The following is a 17,606-nucleotide window of genomic DNA, read 5'->3' as shown; positions in this document are numbered from 1 at the left end:
TAGTGCTTACACCGCAATAGTGTCACCATTACGTGCTAAGCAGGGGACTTAATATTGATGGTGGTTTTTAGTTTAGGGTCAAAGTCGTAAAACCCTATATTTAGCGTTGTCATACTGCAAAGGAATAAAGGCCGTTATAAGGTAACGAGTGCTCAAACCTCTTTACTTATACATGTATTGAATAACTCAGTATATATATGAAATTCATTCAGAATGGTGCGCGTAGTAGCAATCCCAAATATTCAGCGTCATAGACCGGGGCGTAAGGAGATGATGAAGCCGCAATATGAACAATCTTGTTATTGAGCAGAGCTTTCATGCATTGATGATATGTTGAAGGAACCACTTTATTGTCATGGATCCACGGTCTTCTAAGTATCATGTGGTAATCAGGCTCTTGCTCGATCACGTGAAATTTGTCATTTGATTGATTGGGCCCTACCCTCAGGTCTATGTATGCATATCCATATGTATGAATCTGACTTCCTTCAAAGCCCGTCATCAAGATGGGATGGTGAATAATTTTACTATGTGGGAATTTGGCTGCTTTGAGAGTCTTCATGGTAATAATATTTGTAGAAGCGCCTGTATTAACGAGATCCCTCTTGAATTCATAGTCTCTGATAAAACTTGTCACGTACAAGGCGCGGTTATGGCCTTCATCTGCCATGCGGTCTTCTTCTCCAAAGGTGATATTGTTGATTGAGTGTTCAGACATCATGGCTATTTCTTCGACTGCTAGAGACAACGAAGATACTTGCACATCAGATGATATCCGGTTGAGTGCGGAAAACATGTTTGTACGCTGTTCTCTGGAAAAGTGTAAGAGCTCACACAAGTTTTCGACCAACTGTGCAACCTCCTGGTCCACCGACTTCTCATAAGTAGTGAAACTGTTGGTTTGAGGGTCACCATGTGACGAGTCAGTCCCCAGCGCTGGGACTTCTGAAGCGGAGATACTGCCTAACTCGGATGTCAGTTTGATGAGAAAATCGAGTATGTGGTTTATTGTATTTTTCATCAGATCCATGTTCCTGGTGTGGATCTCCAACACTCGCGCCAACTCAGTCAGGGTCGGGTTTCCTCCACCTTCCGTGCTGTCAGATGTAGCGTTAGAAGGAGGAGCGTTTCCACTTGAAGGATTCTGGATGGGTTTGGAGTAGTTGAATTAGTCCAAAGACCAACCATCTTGTGAAATTTTGAGATTGCAACCGACAGATTAACCTCCCACTGTGGTCGTCAATCTGTAGATGGGGGAAAATGATTTGCTGGTTTTTACGGAATTGAGGAGATGACCGTGCGGAGACTCCTTAAACCGAGCAAATGCTCAACCTCACACAGATGCACTGCAAGAAGGGAGTGCTTTAAGTTCGAGAGATCAATCTGTAGGACTCCGACATAAACCAAGACAATGGTCGTTCCAGAGTCAATTCGATCACAAGAGAGGATGGGTTGATCTGTAGGAGGGAAGCTGAGAAATGTGTGAGATCAATGGTGATCGAGATTGTAGGTGTGTTGTGTATTCTGCGTAAGAAAGTTCTGAATGATTGAATTTACTCAGTTGATAGTGATTTCTCAGACGATGAATTCATGTAGACGAAAGATTTTCTATATGAACTTGTAGAGAAATTCTTGTCTGTTTCAATCATGATTCAGAGGCCTTTTATATTGCTGAATTGAAAACACCATGATCCCATAAAGTGTGACAGTTGCTGGAGTCAAAGAGTGGGGAAGTGGAAAATCGTGTTGAAACCAGTTTCTCATCGTGCGGAGACTTGGTTAACTTTCCACCCACTACTTTGCTAACTCCTCCAAATAATTGCACGACTTGATCACATTCTCATCGTGTGTATAAACACACGTGCCTTAGACCGCCAGACCAAAACTCTAGTTAATATCCCCCCATGTGACACGATTGATATCTCATGAATGTGGAGTCTGCAAGACGGACGTGTATTTATTTAGTCAGTTGCTGACTTTATGGGACTATGAGTCCTTGTATTGCTGATTTGAACATAATTTGCAAATGTTCTGAGACTCATGAATCGAACATGTGCTGAGACAGAAAATATCATTGTCGAATAAATGTTGATAACCTGAGAAAACTGTGATGCTGAATCCTTGAATATTGATAGTTGAACCAATATTCCTTAGTCCGAGCAAATATTGCTAGTCTGAGCAAATATTGCTCATCTGAGAAAATGTTGCCCATCTGATGAATTATTGAATATTGATAGTTGAACCAACATTCTTCAGCGTGAAAAAATATTGTCCATTTGAGCGAATGTTGCTCATTTGATGAATTGTTGAATACTAATAATTGAACCAATATTCTTTGGTGTGAGCAGATGTTGCTCATTTGAACAAATGTTGCTCGTCTGAGCAAATGTTGATTTAAGATGATGGCATCTGAGCCGAGCATTATTATTAAAATGTTGACCACGGGATCAACGTAAAATTGTTAATGTTTGAATCTGCTCAGAATTATGTTTTTTACAGAGCTCTGGATTCGAAACCCTAATTTTGATCAATTGCTGAATTGATGATTAATTGATGATTTATTGAAAACCGTTCATGATATGAAGTAGGGACCGGCTACATGGGATGATGAATCGACCGTGTATCTCCTAGATGCTCAAGTGAGAAAAATACCAAAGTCTCCTGAGGACCAGTTGGTGAAAAGATGATTAAATACTGGTTTAATCATTTATTAAAATAGTACTCGTGTGAGTGTCAGGTAGTAAAACCTGATTATGGAGAGATGAGGGACCGACCAAGGGGGCATGAGACCGGACCTTGGTGTTCATGGGACCAGCTGATGGTCGTTTGAGCAAACTCCAATTTGTTTGGGAAGAGTTTGGACCCAATATGAGCAATTGAGCAAATTAGGTCAAAATTGTTAAAAAAACGTGGGACCGGCTCTTTGCAAGCATCAGTGCCAGCCTTGGTCGGTCAAGGAGACATGCCCGTGTCACCATAATGTCATTGTCTCAGTCCTAAGAGTTTCGATATTTTCTGATGCGCGTTTGAGCAACATTTTGAGAAAATATGAAGGATTCAGGGTTTTGCTGAAATTGGGGAATCTTCATGAGATGATGAAAAAATAATTAATAAAATAGGGGATTGCAAGGTGTGGGACCGTCCACGGCTAGGGAATGACCGGCCAGCTAGCAAGCTCGGTCCTGCAGCACCTTTCCCCACTTTAATGTAATTTTCCCTGATGTGAAGGAAATATCATGAAACTGAGGAATTCATGAAGTTAAGGAATTTCCATGAGATTATGGAAATAATAATAATAAAATAGGGAGTCATGAAGTGTGGGACCGGATATGGCCAAGGCATGGCCGGCCGGCTAAAGAGCCCGTCCCAAAGCACTTTTCCCAATTTTATAATATTTTTCATGATTTTAGGGAAATATCATAAAATCAAGAGGTTTGTTGAAACCAAGGAATTTGTTGAAAACAGGGAGTTTCCATGAGATGAGGGAAACATAAAAAATAATAATAATAAAATAAGGGGCGTGTGGACCAGTTAGGGCCCGGTCCCACAAGTTTCCCTAATTTTACATGATTTTAATGACTTGAGGGAAATTTCATGAATTCAAGGAATTTTCATGGGATGAAGGAAATAATAATAAAATAATAAGGAGAATGAGGTGTGGTACCGGCCACGGCTAGGGCATGGCCGGCCGGTTAGTGAGCCCGGTTCCACGACATCTTTCCTAATTTGTTATTATTTTTTTGATACGAGGAAACACCATGAGACTGGGGAGTTTTCTTGAGACGAAGGAGATTTGCTCAAATGAAGGGATTTTTATGAGATCAAGGAAAATAATAAAAATATAATATTGGGCGTGGGACTGGCCACGGCACAACCGGCCGGCCGGTGGGCCCAGTCCCCCAACGTCTCGATTAATACTTTATTGCTCTGTACTAGCAGGCATGTTGTTTAGGAGCCGTCCAATATTTCGATTCTATATCGAAACAATTACTGAAATTGCTCAGTATTCATGAGATGTGTCGTTACCTCAGCTGAGAGACTACACATCTTCATACACTCTTAGAGACAACATTCTCAGTCAGAGATTTTATGGCATGAGCTTTCATGCCTCAATGAGAGACATGAGCCTCAATACTCATCTGATTGCCGGATCAGGAGCATGTATAATTATGGTTTTAAGATTTTAACCCTTGTCGAAAATCCACCATCTACAGTTGTTGTTGTTCTTTTGTCTTTCAAGAGGATGACAACATAGTGCTATTTTGGTATCAATTCTCCCTGGGAAGATGCAAACATTAATGGATAATAAGATGCGGAATTTGAGGTAACGACTTTGTTAGTTAATTGTTTTCATGTTAAGAAAAGCTTGATTTTATTGCATATATTTATTGCTTTTGCTTAAAAAAATTCAGTGCAGTTGATGTTTTATTCCATTATTTGTGTATGGATGTGTGTGTGATTCAATTGTTTCCGGTTAAGAAAAACTATTGTTATCTTGCTTTATTGTTTGGTATCAATTGTTTAGGCTTCCAAAATTTCGGTGCAATTGCGGTACTTTAATTTCTATGTTGTTTCAGTTGCTTCCGGTTGAGGTAAATAATTACGCAAGTTGATTTACTTAGTTTGTATGGGATGAATCCAATTCGATTCCAAATAAGAGAAACTAAGTTAATCCTAATCGTAGTTAGACTTATCAAAGTGGAGGTTTCGGTTATTCAAGTCTAATCGAATGCCTTAACAAGAAAATCTAGTTAACTAACCTAGTACTTGTCTTGTTTAAAATTGAAAGGTCTATGTTATTGATGAGAATAACTAGAGCCTGATGAGAAAAATAGAGTTAATTCTGATCTTTATTTTGGTCTTATCGAACAAGCAGTTGTATTTGTACAATCGGTTTAACAACGGAACTAAGGTGCTTAGTCGATTTTTGGTTTGCTAAACTATTAGGGAAAATACTTCGGGCAATTGTTTCCTTGGTAAAATATCAAAACAAAATCACTTTGTATTTTCGTTTTTGATATTGGTTATCAAAAATGGTGTGTGGAACCCTCGTGCTTAACTCTTACAGGTTTTGCAAGTCTTGTGAGATTTGTAAGATCATTTCGGTTTGCTTTTATTTGCTCGTACCTTTGTCATTTTGTGACAAAAAGGGGGAGAAATATATGGAGTAAACAAGTGATACTAATATTGATTTGGTATCACCAAGGGAAAGGACAATGGTGCTTAAACGTTATATGTAACGAAAGAGTAAAGCATAGACTAAGGGGGAGTAACATATCATATGATGAGAATAACAAAGACGTGCGGATTGAAAATATACCTATCTTACCTTTAGGGGGAGTATTAGATTTGTTATTATAATGTCAACAGCGGCATTTATGGATTAAATGTATATAGGTTATTGCGATGTTGAATTTGGGAATCAAGCGTATGTGTAATGAATTCTTGTAATTTTTTTATCCATATGATGTAAGAGTTTTGTCACTAAAATTGACAAAAGGGGGAGATTGTTAGAGAATAGCTCGGTTGAACCCACCAAGCGTTGGTATATCAAGTTTGGTTGCCATATTTTAGTGAATCAAAACTCATTTAAAGAGTCGCTTGATTATTTACTAGAGTCAACTTCGTATAGGTTAGCTTGAAAGTATTAGGATATGAGACATTACAAGTATTACGTGAAGACTTGAAGTATGTGAAGAAGTAAGGAGCTACAACGACGACATCATCCTTCCACTTGAGGTTAGTAATATTTGACTTGAACTGTTTCATTCCCTAACTTATCTTTCAAGTCGTGCATATTGAAAACATAATTGCGAAGCTATGAATGATTATACTCTAGTTAGACATAGTATTGAGGAATACAATACGAAGTATAACGCTTATCTTTTGAACTTCGTATATAAGACATCGACATAATCGTATGAATGATATTGTGATTATGTATGGGTATGGGTGAAGATTTCGTCCTAGGAAACAATGTTTTAACATTAGTTTAAAGGAAGTACAATTGTGTTATGAATCGAAAGGGAAATCGATAGGCTTATTGGTATTGTTATTCATTGCAAATCTTTTGAATTACCAATATGTGTGTTTAGTATAACCGCTCATGACTTTCTTATGTTCTTGGTAAAACTATTCACAAGGCCTGACTTTTGTATTGGTATGACTTTTATTAGTGAAACCGATCTTAAGTAATCACCTGAGATGGTATGATCGATTTATTGTAATTGGTATGACCAACTCTAGGCAAAGGGGAACCGATCCTAGTAAGAGGTGCAACCGATAATAAAAGGGGAATCGATCCTTGTAAGAGGTGCAACAAGTTTCTAGTTATTGGGAACCGATCCTATGAACATGTGCAACACGTTTTTAGACATTGAGAACTGATCCTATGGACATGTGCACCAAATACAAGTTATATACCATATATATGTGGGAACCGATACTAGTACCTAGTCTACCAAGTTTTGGTAACTGGCGTGACTAATTCTAGTACCCACATGGAGGTAGAACCGAAACTTGTTTTGGTAGAACCTTGAAACCCATGTTTGGTGATTTGATAGGATAATCAATCACGTAGTTCTTCGAAATCAGATGAACCAACTCTAAACTTGTTTGTGAAAATGTGCACTAACGCTTATCTTTTATTGTTCGAAGATATTCCTTAATAGCTAAAGGAGAATCCCGGATCGAAAATAAATTGAGAATTTTTAATTAAGATTTTTAATTTTATATTTGGAAAATAGAAATTAGTAATGTGCATTTACTAGTTAGAGATTTTCTAAGAGATTTCGGTCAATATTTGCACAGTGCATTTCCAGGAATTATGGAAACCGAATTTCGAAATATATTGCATATCTTGAGAATATTTTCGGTTTTGGAAATTCCTTGGTGTCCAAACTTCCTTGGTATATAAATATTGAAGTTTGCATTTCGAGCAAACTAATCCTCAGAACCAGCAAAACTACCTAGTCGTGTTGTTACTGGTGGAGCCGCCTATTCGGAGAGGAAAATAACCTAATTAGGCGAAATCTCTTACTGCCGCTTGGTTTAAAGACTTCTTTGGGATTGAGAAGCTCTATTTGTACCGTTGGTGGGAAACTAGATAATTGTAGTTTATCTTTTGTTTTCGATTGATTTGATTGACTAACGGTTGTTGAACTTTGATTGCACCTAGTTTGTTTTTGCTTGAGAATCTTCTCTTCTGATATAAGATTCACTCAAACTAGATCGAAGTTTCTATGGGGATCTTTAGACTGTTTTTAGATCTAAAGACGTCTTGTGATAATCCATTGTTAACAAACTCCGTTCTGTGTGTGATTGATCACAAGAGATTCAAGTTGATTGTGTGCAGGTGTATATTGAAGATCTAAGAAGATTTGAAGACGAAGAAGATTTCTGATTTTGGTTCATAATCTTTGGTGTGGACAATACTTGTTTCGGATGAAAAGGATCCAACTATAGTCGGTTTATCTTTGTGATAGATTGGATTGATTAATTGAGTAGATCGGCATCAATATAATTCTTTGTGATTAAAATTATTGATTGCAAAATCTTGACAATTACTTTGGTAATTGTTATTGGATAGATATAAGGACCTTACAAAGGAGTTTATTGGGATAAATGGAGGAGCCTTTTGTCGAACTCATATCACTTGGTTGAAAATAGTTGTTACCGAACAGATTTGTTGTTCCTTTACTATTTGGAATACGAACCAAAGGAATTGTTCCAAGTGCGTGACTTACTGCAAGTTGGAGGCGCGGGGATACAGACGGAACTAGGTGAACTATAGGTTTAGTTGCTTGGTGTCAACTATACGAAGTTGGTTTGATTTTGTATAGCGGCTTAATCCTGAGGGTTTTCAATTTTGGACAAGGTCCCGGGGTTTTTCTGCATTTGCGGTTTTCTCGTTAACAAAATCTTGTTGTGTCATTTACTTTTATTTTCCGTAATTATAATTGTTGTTATTATAATTTAAAGTAAATTACACAAACGTTAATTCCTATTTACTTGATAGCAATCCTATTGTGTTTGGTTAAGTCCGGACTTTTCATCAAGTAAACATACTTCGTTGTTGTATTGTATCGATCTCGTATCCATAGACGATGACACGAAGTGTGAACCGATTAATTGTATTGTCTCGACTTGGTCCATAGACAATCACTTTCAGAGAAAGGACTTATAGGTGGAAAAGTTTTATATTTGGGTACCCTCGTATTTTCAATTGGTATCAGAGCAGGCAAACACGAAAAGATCTAACAATCTGTGTTTGGTGCGATCCAACCTATAAGCAATGAATTCGAGTTCTCATGAATCGACTTCAATTAACGTACCGCCAAGATCTGACAGAACAAACTATCTATGGGGAAAATCTACTATGAGATATTTTCTTCAATCACGAGAATTTAATACCTGGCTATTAGTCGTCGATGGTTATAATTACTCGAAGGTAGAAAATTCGTAAAGTGAGTTTAAACGCTTAGTGGATTTTTCAAACGAGGAAAAGGATTTTGCTAAGCGGAATTCAGATGGTTTAAATGCTATGATACATGCTATAAGCCGTGATCTACAACATCATGTATCAACATGTCAAACTTCAAAAGAAACTTGGGATAATCTTCAGATCGTATTCGAAGGAAACACATCAGAGAAAGAAGCTAGACTTCAAACTCTTACGTCCGATTGGGAAACCTTCGAATGGATGATAACGACACTTTTGAAGAGTTTCATATTAAACTCTCTGAGATAATCAATGCCTCTTTCTCTCTTGGAGAGACTATTTCTCAAAAGGATATAGTATGCAAAATTCTCAGATCGTTGTCATCTAGATACGATTCTAAAAAGCATGCAATTATTGAAGCTAATGATCTTTCTTCTCTATCTAGAAGTTCCCTAGTTGGAAAACTGAAGATATTTGATCAGGAGAATCTTTCCAAATAAAAAGACAATATAGCCTACAAAGCCATAAAAAAGGTTCCAACTCAATATCCGGAAAACTCTGAAGATCAGGAAGATCGAACTGCTGAAGATGAAGCTGAACTAAATCATCATTTGTCTCTTATTATTTAACGATTCAAGAAACTGTTGAGACATCGAAAAAGAGAATCACCTGTGTCAAAAGGAAAACATGTTCCTTCATATAAACATGAAGACACTTGGGATGATGATGATATTATTCCTCAATGCTACAAGTGCAAAGGGTTTGGTTATATTTCTCCAGATTGTCCAACTAAGGATGAGGTATATTTGGGTACCCTCGTCTTTTCAAGAGATGCCTTAGAATTTTTGAAAAACAAAATAAAACACCAGAACAGTTAGCTGCTGATATTTCTTGCCATTTTGCATATTGACCTCCACACAATTCTAGTATTAGGGTTGAACAGAACAATAAAAAGATTATAATGCAACTACCTCACTGGGAATTTCCACAAAAAGATACTATAAAAAATAATTGGGATGCTTCATGGTTACCAAAAAATACTAATGCAAGTTTTGTCTTTGTGCTGCACAACCGGTTAGGTATTGGCAAAGGAGCATCAATGGGAATTTTCATGACATCCACAGCTGAAGAAGCAAAAGCTCTAACTCTTCTGCACGCAACAGAATGAGCCAACCAGGACAACTTACAAAATTTGGTCATTGAAGGAGACAATCAAGTAACTATAAACTATCTACAAGGCAAAGAAATATCAATCCAATGACAAAGCATAGCAATCTTAGAAGAAGTTAAGTCTGCAGCAGCAAATCTTGTTTTTTTTGGGTTTTCAGCATGTTGACAGACGGGCTAACAAAGTTGCAGACTTACTAGCAAAAAAAGGAAGGAAAGAAAATGTGGCAGATAGCTGGATAAATTATGTACATATGTTTTTAATTCCCTCAATAGCTTATGACTCTGTCAAAGTTCAAAATCTTCCTCCTTAAAGGCCTTGACAAATAAAGCCCTCACGTTGAACGGTGATGAAACACTTATTTCTTATTGGCCGAAATATGCCTTTTTTAATACAGAAGCTATGATAAGGACACTTGGCGAAACTCTATTAGTCCAAACAATAAAACTTCGTTTACACTCTGTTTACATCAGTTATTTAACTGGTCCTTTGTAACACCGTAAACAAAGAAGGAGGTATACAACACTTACGTAGAGGTCCAAAGCTAATTAATTAGTTACACCTGGTTTACATCATAATCTTAACTGGATGTTACTAATGCTGATCCCTATGGGCTAGATATCTAGCAGCTAAATTGGTCATCCACGTCAGCTATGGCAACCTCCTAAATCCAATGGTATTTCTAATCTCGTAGCGAACGCTAAATAAAACAGCGCTGAACGCTGAACTACACAGCGTCACATGATTTTATACTAATTATTACCATTTCTCTCTCCCTCTTTTTCCTCTCTCTCTCTACCTTTTTCCTCTCTCTCCACCTTTTCCCTGTCAAATACGTCCCACTTTCTTTATTTACCAAAAACATTTATCTAGCGCTGAATGGTTCAGTGTTTATGTCACTTTTTCAGCGCTGAATGATTCAGCTTTTCAATCTCGCTGTTAGGTGAACTGCGAGCAGTTGATAGGAGAGAGAAGTATCCAGAAATAGTGTTAACTTTTTTCCCACACTTTTTTCTTGATTTGCAACACTTTTTGGCCAATCTAGCAGTTCAATCTAGCCCACATAGGTTAGCCCAACGCCAGTTAGCAAAACAATAGGTGGACACCACACCCCCGTCAAAGTCCCGTCAAAGTCTAAACCGGTCCACCGAACCATATGACCCAGTCTGATCCAAAATTGGTTTGACGCAAGTATCTTTTTCACCCTAAGAGCATCCACAGTGGGCGAGTATAACCAAAAATTTGGGATGAGATCGTAACACAGTGGGACGGAGTAAAGATCAAATCCCAACCAAAGATCAAATTCCAGACCAAATATGGTCGCGACCAAATCCCAAATTCTAATATAGTCGGGCGTAAATTTAAAGTACGCTTGTTGCTGGGCGTAAATTTAAAGTACGCTTGTTAACGGGCGGAGATTTAAATTACGCCCGATGAAATTTTAATTAAATTAAAAAAAAAAAAGAATGAGGCGGACTTTTAAAGTCCGCCTGTTAAAATTTACAAAGAATGGGGCGGACTTTTAAAGTCCGCCTGATGAAATTTTAATGGGGCGGACTTTTAAAGTCCGTCTGATGAAATTTACAAAAAATGGGGCGGACTTTAAAGTCCGCCTGATGAAATTTTACAAAATAAAAATGGGGCGGACTTTTAAAGTCCGCCTGACGAAATTTTAATCATGTACCGTTGCGTCACAACACGGACTAAACCCAAATTTTGGTCTTTTTTTTGATCTTTGATCTTTGGTTTTGATCGCACCACTGCAGTTGATCTAAAAGAACAAAATTCTGCAAAATCAAAACAAAACAAATTAAGCTTTTTTTAATCAAATTGAGCTAATCAGACTAATGCATACATCAATCTATTCCAGATGAAATAATATCAGGTCAATTGGACGAAAATTTAAAATGATAAATCACCAACTAATTACAGAGGAAGGAAGAGAGAAAAATCTTGGTAAACATCAGGGGTTTTCTTCCTACTAATTTTTGGCTAATCATGTAAATTAATTGGTCGTGGTTTGCATTAAGTTTCGATCGAAGATGGGTAATTCTTTTCTAATTAGTTCCCGGTGCATAGTATATGAGCTTAGTTCTGGCAGACATAATCCTGAGTTAGTTGCTTCGTATGTTCTGCTGGTAGATCCCCATATGTTGATTCTACGTAGTTTGAAATACTTGATTTGTTTGAACCTGTTACTTCATTTAAAGCTCTAATTGCTCTATAAATATCATCTGCAAATCACAAGAAAATAACAAAATTAGTACAAATCTTTCACTGATACTGATAAAGATAAAAATAGGGGTGTTAGTGTCTGTATACCTCTGGGTACTGTGGTAGTGAATTGTGATCGAGGGATTTCCATAGCCATTAAGAAAAAGGATGAGACAAACACAACAGAAGAAGGGGAAGAGTTTGTCTGGGGAGAAGATGAGAATCACAGAGAAGAAAAGATATAAAAAGGGGGGCTTTGAGTTTTGGTTTTGGATCAAATCTGATTTAGAAAAACAAGAGGATGTTCCGAAGTAATAGACGGTTGGATCGGACTCAGAGAGAAATATGAATATGAAGAGAAGAGAAGGGAAGGTAAATGAGTGGACCGGAGAGTAGATCTATTTACATTTCAAGTGACCAGCCTACCCTGCTGCTCAAGGAATCAAATTGAAACGGGTGCCAAACATACATCGAAGATTTCTAATAGGGAGGGAGCGGATTGCTTGGGGGTGTAACAAAATACAAATAAGACAAAAGAGCATTTGCTTTGGGATTAGTACATCCTCAAGCAAATTAGTACCCCATTAGCAGCCTTGACATAATTGGCGAGCCGGATAGGAATTCTGGAGACTTAAAGGTCTAGGTAAATAAATTTTCCACGTCGAACGGTGAGTAAACCATAATTTATTATTTTCTGAAATAAATTTTAAATCTTCCACGTCGAACGGTGAGAAAACTGTAATTTATTATTCTCTAAAATAATTTTTTTTGGTTTTTATGAAACGAAAGTTTTTGTGAAAACACTTGCCAATATATGATTGGTTTAAAAAGAATAAGAAAAAATTAAAAAAAGGAAACCAAAATAAATTTGGAATTCATGAACTGACAATATTTAAGTAAGGACACTTGGCAACTGTATGATTTGTTTAAGAATTACAAACCTAAAAGGAAAACATAACTTATCGTGTTTGGAATTTTGTGGAAGTCCAAATTCAACTTGGAAATCGAATAATTTTTATATTAAGATTATTTTTTTTTTAAATTAATACATAAATAGGGAAAAAATCCATATATTTTCTGTGAAAGTAAAAGGAAAAAAAATAAAAAAAAATTCATATCCTCCACCTATTTAATGTATTTTTCCCGCCACACCAAATCAAAAATACATCTTCACGGGCGGGGCAAAGCCCCGCGCATACCAGATCGAAAATACATTGCCATGGGGCGGGACGAAGCCCCGCACACACCAAGTTGAAAGGTAAAAATAAAATAAAATCTGCATATATTTTCCACGTATTTAATGTATTTTCCCTTGACACACAAATAAAAAATATGTCTCCACCAAATCAAAAATGCATCGCTACGGCGGGCGAAGCCCCGCGCACCCCAAATCATACACCGTCACGGGGCGGGAAGAAGCCACGCGCACACCAAAAAATACATCGCCACGGACGGGGCAAAACCCCGCGCACACCAAGCTAAAATAATAATATGCCCGGTGCATAGCACGGGCACAAATCTAGTCTATGTAATAACCAAAACTCTATTGTACTTGTTCCAGATGATGTTAATCCTGCAGATTCAGTCATCGGCAGAACAATTCATTATGAATTAGTTCCAAATGAGACTGAATCAATAGATTAATAACTCTCTGCTTTTGGAAAAAAGAAAAAAACTGATTATTAATTCAGCAGATTGTTTAGGTCCTAAGCAACTGTATGTAATCAAGAGAATTAAAACAAAAATCATCAGCCACATAACACTAGCACACTACAGATAAACTTGCCTTCGCCAATTGGATGTTCAATTACTTAAATCTGTAAATAACGTATACTGATTACTGCCTGTGGATGTTCTTCTCAATCGAGCAAGTCAGATATCACCGTCTTCTTAAAAGTATCGATCTGTGTCAACTGTCCAGCAACAGACTTGTTAGGGAATACACTATCAGCCTTCATCCGATCTCTAAAACCATATGCCGGAGCTTTGGCATTTACGTAAGCCTGAAGAAGGCATTGGTACTGCCGAATTTTTCTCACATAACCCGATTGCCTCAACTTATGGAAAATCCTCTCTGTATTATGAATATCACCTCTCTTTGAATATTGTTCCATTATAACCATGAACGAGTTAAACATTGGCCTCACCCGATGATCTTGTTGAATAGCCTTTTGCAAAACTGAATCAGCCTTCTCAACTTCCCCAGCTTCCACGAATAGTTTTACAAGTGAGTCCCAAGCAAGCGGATCTACGCGGTATCCATCACTTGCCATTCTCTTTGCCAAATCTTTACCTTTTGCAAGTAGCTTATGTTTTGCAAAAACATCCAAGAGAGTTGTATAACACTTCACTGGGGGGTTCTTCCATGTCTTGATCATTAATTCAAATACTTCCTCTGCCTTTTCCACTCTTCCCACTTTGCCCCAAGCACCAACAGCAGCCAAGCATTCACCAATACGAAGATTTGACTCACAAACCTTCCAGATCCTTTCAACATCTTCGGCCTTACCTAGGTCGGCGTAAAGATGAAGTAAAGTTTTACACGCACCACGTGTATCGTTCAGGTCTTCCCCTTCCATCTCCTTCACAATTTCCTCTGCCTTCTCATTCATCCCTGCACATATGTAGTGTTTCACCAACGTCGGCCGTATGAAGTCATCTAATTCAAAACCTTCACTCTTCATGGTCTTGACTAACTCTTCCATTCCTGTTATGTCATTTGTCTGGCCTTTTGTGTCTATTAAGAGCTTGTAAGTGTGGCGACTTGGCTTCACGTCATCTTTCTCCATTAACAATAAGACATCAGCTATCTTCTTCTTGTTGAGTTTCTTATACATAAGTATTAACTGGTTGCAAGCGAAGGGTGTGACTGGGAAATCCAGGTCCCTCATTTTGCGGAATACTGCTTCGGCTTTATTCACATCGTCAGCACTTACACAGATGAGATGCGTAATCTCGTTCTTCGAAGATGAGCTGCTTATTCGTCTCCAGCCACTTGGAGAGCTGCAAAACAAAAACTCTGAATATAAGAAGGAATAAATAGGTAATAGAAACATATGTTCATACGTATATGCAGGAGTGCACTTAAACATATGTCCATACCAGGGTTTGATACTCGGTTCTAACACACGATCTCACCTATGCTAATATCCAATCCAATCTAATCACTAGATGTTTACCTAAACTTGACATGTAATTCTACCATAAGCCAACCGAGCATATGAAATATCTGCAATACGCATCACCTCCTCTTCAAATATAAATCAAGTACCATCACTAGCCAGTATACCAGTCTCTTGGATATATGCATCATTGTCTCATAATGGACTTGATATGGTTTATGAATTAACAGTTTTAATGCAGGCTGACTAGCATGCTGTGTTCTAAATGCTCTGCCAGTTGTGTAATGAATTCAATCAAATGGCAACTAATAGACCTGTATATACAAAATAGCTAAATGGTGTATGTAGGGATGCTTGAGTTTGCTCCAGGGATACACCTATACCATACAAACTACCAAAGTTCCTATGGTCATGTACGAACAGATAAAGATTATCAGCATTTACATGTTTCAAAGCGTAGGAGTTTCATTCCCATGAGATACCAAGACAAAGATTTGAAGCGTGCTCCATAGAAAGAGCTTCAGGAAAGATGAAAAAGAAGGGTGCTCGAATTTTTATTCACTAACAAGATGTTTTTATTCCCAGTCAATCATGCTCATATAATATTTCTGTCTTATGATGAAAATAATACACTAGTAAGATTAGACCTAAAATAGATAGATCGAGAAAAACACCTGCAAATATTACAGGACGACTAATAGAGTTTTCTTCCTTGACGAACTTATCAAGTGCAGTACTGACTTGCTGAAAAGGTGCAGCCTGGATAACATTAAAAAGATTCAATGGTTCAGCTTTTCTCTTCTTTAAATCCTCATCAGAAACTGTATCTGTCTCAACATCAGGCGAATCTATCTCATTTTGATCTTCGACGAAATCCTCTTCAGCACCATCATCCGAGAGCTCAGAGCTAGAAACTACCTCTTCACTGTTCTCTGGTCCTACAGTGGTCCCTTCAACAGTTGGGGAGGTACGTGAATCAAGCTCATAAAATCCATCTTCTAAATTCTCATCCGCATCTCTACTCTTAGCACCCACTTGAGAACAAAGACCACGAGTTGTAAAGCAATTTTGGTGATAAGATTGGCTGTGGAGAAAATTCTTCGGTGCTAGAACGAAAAAACCAGGTACAACTTGTTTGTGGCAGCTGGAAGTTGTACCATGTTGTTCATTACCAGATGCATCACTTAGATTGTCTGATTTAGTATAACATGTTCTTGCAGCACCTAGACCATATCTTTGGCTTCTGTATATGAACAAAGACAAACAAAATTTTATCATAATAACATAGATTATCACTTAAACCAGCACAGACTCTATAGAGTAGTTTTAGAGTTGCGAAAATCAAAGACAAAGATCTACAAGTAGAAGAAAGGAGAGAAGGGACTAATAAAAAGATCTCATGATGTTTTTAACTAAACCCCTTTATGAAAACCCCCAACTTGACACTAGAAGTCTAGAACTAAAACAGCATAAAAATGAGAAATGTGTAAGCCTCATGCCATGTATGGTAATGCTACCATCATTCAACTTAATTGCAAGACCACACAATGCATAAAAGTATGAAAAGAATGTAATCAGCGATCATCAATGACAATGCTACAATCATTCATTCAACTGTTGAAATTATCACAACCAGAACTTAAAGCAAACAAAAACCCAAAAAAAAATACTGAAACATTTCTGCAATCATAATGAAACAAAAACCTAGAATTTAAAAAAAAGAGGCGTCGTTGTTACTTACCTGAAAGGATTGGTAGCTCTACGAAGTGCAAACATGGCGATTACAAGAAGTTCTAAAACTTGAATCAATTGATAGCAAAAAGAAACCCTAGTTCCTGGAAAAAAGAGACATTTCTGTGTACCTTAAACCCTGAATGAATGTAATGAGAGTGTGAGACCTAGTTCAGTTCAGTTCAGTTCAGTTAAAACACTCGCAACTTCATATTCACTTTCCAAAGATCAAGGTGTGAGAGCCAACCCACCCGGTCAGGGATTTGTGACTAAGGGATACCCGAGGTGTCAGAGAAAGAAACCTGTTCTGAGGCATGCCAAAAAAAATTTGTATCTTGGTACAGGGGCGGCATGGTTTATTAGAGGGGCGGCAGTGTGATAATAGTGTCTCTCTAGTTGGTTAGGAGGTGTCCAAATGGTTTTGTAAATTGTCTAGATTATCTTTCCCATGTTTTAGCGTAAATCAAAATTCAATTGAAAATCTGTTTTCTTTCTTCTTCTCTTCTCCTCCCATCAACCGTAACCTCCATTAAAACTCAAAATTTTATCGTTTTCAATTAATCAGCGATTCAAAAATTAATCAAGTATAATGACTTATATGAGGTATGTTATGAAAAACCCAGTTAGGATTTAGTTTATTTTGTTCGATTTAAGTTTAATTTCTATCCGAAATTAGGGTTTTAGGTGAAAATTGAAATTCAAATTTCTGGGTTTATGTGAGTTACGGTTGATTTTAACTCTATTACGAACCATAACTGGAGAATTTGATGTTGTTACGGTTGGTAATAGTTCAATTACCAACCGTATGTTCTTATATCTGAGAATTTCTTCAGTTACGGTTGGTAATCATTTTTATTTACCAACCGTAACTCATTTTTATCAGTTACGGTTGGTATCGAGCATTTGGTTACCAACCGTAACTCAGTTACGG

General features: G+C 37.4%; 1 protein-coding gene and 1 long non-coding RNA gene across 2 annotated transcripts; both read right to left on the bottom strand.

Annotated features, from left to right (window-relative positions):
* Positions 1-11,482: 11,482 nt before the first annotated feature.
* Positions 11,483-12,214, bottom strand: LOC113333453. Its single transcript, XR_003352003.1, has 2 exons — positions 11,931-12,214; positions 11,483-11,842 (listed from the first exon to the last, which is right to left on the bottom strand). It is a non-coding gene; the product is annotated as an uncharacterized LOC113333453 (long non-coding RNA).
* A 1,317-nt stretch (positions 12,215-13,531) lies between these two features.
* Positions 13,532-16,947, bottom strand: LOC113333740 (pentatricopeptide repeat-containing protein At1g80270, mitochondrial-like). The gene is made up of 3 exons (XM_026580158.1): positions 16,686-16,947; positions 15,619-16,187; positions 13,532-14,825 (listed from the first exon to the last, which is right to left on the bottom strand). Exon 3 carries the CDS (start codon positions 14,711-14,713, stop codon positions 13,682-13,684), a length of 1,032 nt encoding a protein of 343 aa, XP_026435943.1. The 5' UTR covers positions 14,714-14,825; positions 15,619-16,187; positions 16,686-16,947; the 3' UTR covers positions 13,532-13,681.
* Between the last annotated feature and the right edge of the window lie 659 nt (positions 16,948-17,606).

This window comes from Papaver somniferum, unplaced genomic scaffold (assembly GCF_003573695.1).
Source record: "Papaver somniferum cultivar HN1 unplaced genomic scaffold, ASM357369v1 unplaced-scaffold_133, whole genome shotgun sequence".
Classification (NCBI taxonomy): Eukaryota; Viridiplantae; Streptophyta; class Magnoliopsida; order Ranunculales; family Papaveraceae; genus Papaver; species Papaver somniferum.
Note: the sequence above shows the minus strand (reverse complement) of the source record. Positions and strands in the feature narration are given on the sequence as shown.

Excerpts from the sequence above, each read along its gene's own strand:
- LOC113333740 (XM_026580158.1), bottom strand. The coding sequence starts at position 14,713 with ATGAGGGACCTGGATTTCCCAGTCACACCCTTCGCTTGCAACCAGTTA.